Genomic DNA, 5,028 nt, shown 5'->3' on the forward strand with positions numbered 1-5,028 from the left:
GAGATATATCGTTTACTGGAAAGTTGGCGGCTGGAACAAAGAAAGCTTCAGAAACACACAGAGAGAGAGAGAGAGATAGCGCTCTGCTCTATTCATGCCGCCAAGCGTTCCACCATCGCTGTTCTGTTGCAGCAACCAGCAGCAGCTGCTGCGTCTAGGGCCCAATATGGGGCCAATGAATCAATCTCATGAATAGCAGACGGCAGTCACACCCTTTGAGTCATTGATCCATCCACATCGAGGCCGAATGAGTCTCATGAACGACAGCCACCACCGCTGAGTCAAACCCCTTGATCTATCCACATCCTCGATGTTTCTCTCTTGCTGTGTCTCTGTCTAAGAAGCCTAAACAAAACACTAGCGAGGGAAATGGGATTGGGAGGGAGGGAGACCCGTTTGGAAGGAACGTAGTAAATTAAAGAGGAGCTAACAAACAATGAATGCAGCCTCTACTACAGAGTTCAGAGTTCCAGAGATGGAAAGAATGTTAAATTTTAGAGCCGCGTTTCAGTCTCAGTACAATCATTACGCCCTCCTAAATTGTCCCTAATCATAAACTTCTTGGACGCTCTCTCGACTCATTTAACACTTTTTCCTGAAAATAACATAGCCTTTAGTAATTTTATTAACCGCTTTATTTTATCTGCCTTATTGTGGCCAACGAAACGACAGTCGCCTTCAACCCTGTTCTCTCTCTCGTTTGCCCTTCCGGCCTTTCTCACTTTTTTCCTGTCTTTACTTTTTCTTCTTTATTTTTTCTAAAGCTTCTGTAATTGAGTCTTGACTTTCCTTTTCCTAGATAGTCTCAGAAATCTAGTCCAAAAGGTCCAAACCCATGTGATTCATATTAATAACTTAAATAGTCTCACTTTAGATTTGAATGTGTTAACCACCACAACTCAACAGTAACGGTGACATGGTGTTGTTGGTAATCTTGTTCGAGCTGTTTCTGGACCATTAGGGTTTCTTCTCGCTTCCTTTTCTGTTCTATTTTATCTTTGTTTTTCTGAGATTCGATGGGTGACAAAGGAGGGGGAGGAGAGGCTATCAAGAAGCAACAACGTTCATCCTCGCCTACACTTGAGGAATCAGTAGAGACTCGACAGCAACAGATTACTGCAGCTCCATTTATTTCCGCTCCTCCTTATGTTCCGACTGGGGGAAACTCTGTTCAGTTGGAACAACAACAGCAGTGCGAAGCTGTGAATCCGAAGAGACCCAGATACGCTACCGGTCAATGGAAGCTCCTGCCTTCATCATCCCAACAGCAACAGCGAAATCCGCAGATGACTGAGATTAATAGCGAATCGAGCCCGTCTCGGACAGATAACCCACAAGCCCAAAGTCACACCACTGCAGAATCCTCTTCTCCAACAGCCTCGTCTCCCTCGCACTCTCCTCTCCCTTCTTTATCAGCTGCGTCGGGCCATGACACCAACAAGCCGGACAGCCAGCAGTTTCATCAACAGCTTCGAAAGGGGAAATATGTGAGCCCGGTTTGGAAGCCCAATGAGATGCTGTGGCTAGCGAGGGCTTGGAGGATTCAGTACCAAGGAGGGAGGGGAGATGGGTGTGCTTCTTCTTCAGGCGGAGAGCAGGCTAACGAGACTCCCACCTCCTGTGGTGTTGGTGGTGGTGGCGATGTGGTGACCATGCCTTCTTCTAGGGGGAAGACTAGGGCTGAGAAAGATAGAGAAGTGGCAGAATTTCTCAACCGACATGGAGTTCAAAGAGACGCAAAGACAGCTGGGACGAAGTGGGACAACATGCTGGGTGAGTTCAGGAAGGTTTACGAATGGGAACGAGGCGGTGAAAGAGAACAAGTAGGGAAGAGCTACTTTCGTCTATCGCCTTACGAGAGGAAAATTCATAGATTGCCAGCTTCGTTCGATGAAGAAGTCTTCGAAGAGTTGTCTCAGTTCATGGGTCTTCGTACGAGAAGCTCTCAGAGCAGAGGGCCTGCTGCAGTTGTTGGCGGAGATAACGGGAGATCAGCTGTGGCTGGGCCGAAAGCTCTCCCACTGCCACCACCACCTCCTCCTTTCAAAGATGATGACCTATCTCTCTCTGGTATGATAATAACAACTGAAGAAATAAACCAAAAACCATCTTTTTCAACAAAAGCAAGATTTTTCTTTTTTTTTTCCCTTCATTTTCGTGAGTTGAATTTTATTTGGGTGGTTTTAGCAAAGATCAAGCAACCGGGCACGACGGCCACCACAGAAGCTTTCCTTCATGTTGGTCGAGGGAACTTATCTGGGGTTGAGACTTCATTGGAGATTGTGGCTCCGTCATCTTCTTCATCGTCAAAGGAATTTCGACGCATAGGAAAGATCAAAATGACTTGGGAGGAATCTGTAACTTTGTGGGCGGAGGAAGGAGAGTACCAGAGAGGGAGAGTTAAGTTTCAAGGCTCAAGTTTTCTGAACGCAGATGAGCTTGCTTTCTTAGACGACACCATGGTGGCTTGCACCATGGAGGCCTTCGAAGACGGACCACTGAAGGGTTTCTCTGTGGACAGGTTCGTCTGTGGTCAACAGGTCAAAGTCTTCGGAAGACGAAAGCCATCGACTGCTACGTCCGGTATAACAATATCATACATTCCCTCGATCTATTACTATTTTCTTCTTTCATGCTACTCTCTCTATCTCTTATCATCAGCAAGATTAACTACTCTACTCTCAATCTGTCTTCTGTATCAAACAGGTCTTTCGGAGAGAGTTCAGCTTCCAGCGGTAACAGAACCGTCCATTAGATGTAAGTATAGTATATACTACTAACACCAACACAGAGGCAAAGATATTCCATGAGCCTATTCTCTCACTGTACACGTGTCTCATCAGTGTATACCATGCTAAGACTATTTGATTAGACACTTGGAAGTGACCCAACAAGAGCTGAGTGGGGCTTTACTGTATTACAAACATGGTCGATGGTGGACTACTTAGATTTAGGTGTCCATCACTCAATTCTCTAGTGTATATGTACGTTATCCTTTTGGTGTTTCCTCCATAGATAACTCGTATATTTGTACGTATTTATGACTTCTTCATTCATGAGTGTGATAGATGTTGTGTGAATGCAGCGATTCCTCCTTGGGAATATCAGGACCCAAGTGAGTATTACTTGGGCTGCTTGAGGTCTCCACCCACAACACTCCCGAGTTTGTTTGAGCTCTCATGGCACCTGCAGGAGCCTCCGTCGGAGGACTTTAGGTTCCCTCTCAGGAAGGACGTGTACAGAGACCTACCTCAAGGGAAGGAGCTCTTCTTCACCACATCCACAGAACTGTTAGATTGCAGGGGCATAATGTTTGATACCTTAAGTCCAGTTGTCCGCTCGAATCCCAGTATCAGCGCTGGCACTGCAACGAGCAGAGACTCGTTTATCGGCTTATGGGACGACTGCATAAACCGAGTTGTTTCCAAATTCTGCTCCCTCGAAATGGTTATCGTGCGGAAACCTTCGTCATCTCCGACGACGACGGAGACGTTGCAGGATCAGTGGCCTAACGTGACGGGCTTCGTAAGAAATTTCTGCTTGTGGAGAGGAGAGGAGACTGATCAAGTCAGGGAAGGCAATGTGGATCCCTCGTCTTCGATAGTAGAGAAGCTTCTGTGGACGTACTTGGACCTCCCATACATACTAGGTTACTACGCGATCGGATATTCAGTCATCTTTTGCGCTTTGAGTCGCTCACAGGACCGAGTCCTCCGAACCGATCTCTACTCGGTAGACCTATCGACGCCAACGGAGAGACTAAAAGCACTAGTCCCATGTTGGAGAATTGCAGGTCTCTTACCATTGCTGGCGGACCGGTGCTTCAACAGTAACAGCAATGTTGGTCACACGTACAAGCAATTAGCTTACAGCGATTTCGAGAGGCTAGATTTGGGGGGTGGAAACGTCATCGAGATGACGCCCAACACGATGAAGCGATCGTTCTCGAGCAGGAGAAAGTGGGCTGCCGTGAAAGAGATATACGATTTTCTCGACCACCGAATCCCACACGCCGAGTATGTAATCCGAGCATCAGAGAAGGAGCTAGCCTTAATTTTCAAGCCGCGAGGTTGTAAATCGAAACCCACGAGCTGCGAACAGCTGGTGGAGGCGCTCAAGTACGTGACAAAGGCGTTGGTTGCACTACACGATCTGTCCTTCATGCACAGAGACCTGGGGTGGGACAAGGTAATGAGGAGGAGTGATAGAGAGAACGAGTGGTTTGTCGGCGGGTTTGATGAGGCGGTGGGTGCACCACAGATATACCCTCATGGTGCCATGGTTGGCGGTGGTCGGCAAGCGCCGGAGATGGCTAGGGGATTGCATGGTGTGAAGGTGGATGTTTGGGGCGTTGGGCAATTGATAAGGACGTGTGGATTGGCGGTGCCAAAGCTGTTGAGAGAGTTGCAAAATAGGTGCCTCGATCAGAACCCGGAACAGCGGCCGACGGCAGCCGACTGCTACCACCACCTGCTACAGCTGCAGTCATCTCTGTCCGCCGCCGCAGGCGGGTATTGAACTGAGGTGATTGATCAATCCAAGTAGTAATAATTAAATTGGGCACGGGGGATCCAAAAGATCGATTTATTTACATCGAAAATGCTAAAATATATATATGTATCTTCTTGGGTCTGCAACGTAGACTTCTCTTCTTTTCCTTTTTTTTTTTTTTCCTTTCTTTTTCTAACCATTTCCATCTTCATTTTTTAAGGCTTCTTTAGGGTGAGTTCAATCTTTATTTTTAATTTTATGTAATTCATGGTGTTCCACTGAACTGTTCAGAAGCTCTTGTGGTCTGTAAATGCTATTAATCTTGAGAGATACCATTTATCATTCACTGTTTCATTGTAAAACAATTGGATTTTAGTTCAAGTGTTTAACATTAAAAAAAATTAATAGTTAAAGTGAAAGTTTTCGATCTTAATCACATCTATTTCCTATTAAAATCAAAGGATTTTCTCAAAAAAAAATGAAGGGTTTTTTTTTTCGTTCTTCCATTACTAGATTCAAAGAAAATCAATAAAATTT

The 5,028-nt window shown here is 45.9% G+C and overlaps 1 protein-coding gene across 1 annotated transcript; it reads left to right on the forward strand.

The window, feature by feature from the left end:
- The first annotated feature begins 419 nt into the window (after positions 1-419).
- LOC104608361 (Protein kinase superfamily protein) lies at positions 420-4,784 on the forward strand. The gene is made up of 4 exons (XM_010274322.2): positions 420-2,070; positions 2,188-2,583; positions 2,707-2,757; positions 3,086-4,784. Exons 1-4 carry the CDS (start codon positions 1,017-1,019, stop codon positions 4,516-4,518), a joined length of 2,934 nt encoding a protein of 977 aa, XP_010272624.1. The 5' UTR covers positions 420-1,016; the 3' UTR covers positions 4,519-4,784.
- The last annotated feature ends 244 nt before the right edge of the window (positions 4,785-5,028 follow it).

Source organism: Nelumbo nucifera, chromosome 6, assembly GCF_055504915.1.
Source record: "Nelumbo nucifera cultivar China Antique chromosome 6, China Antique-T2T, whole genome shotgun sequence".
NCBI classification, from domain to species: Eukaryota; Viridiplantae; Streptophyta; class Magnoliopsida; order Proteales; family Nelumbonaceae; genus Nelumbo; species Nelumbo nucifera.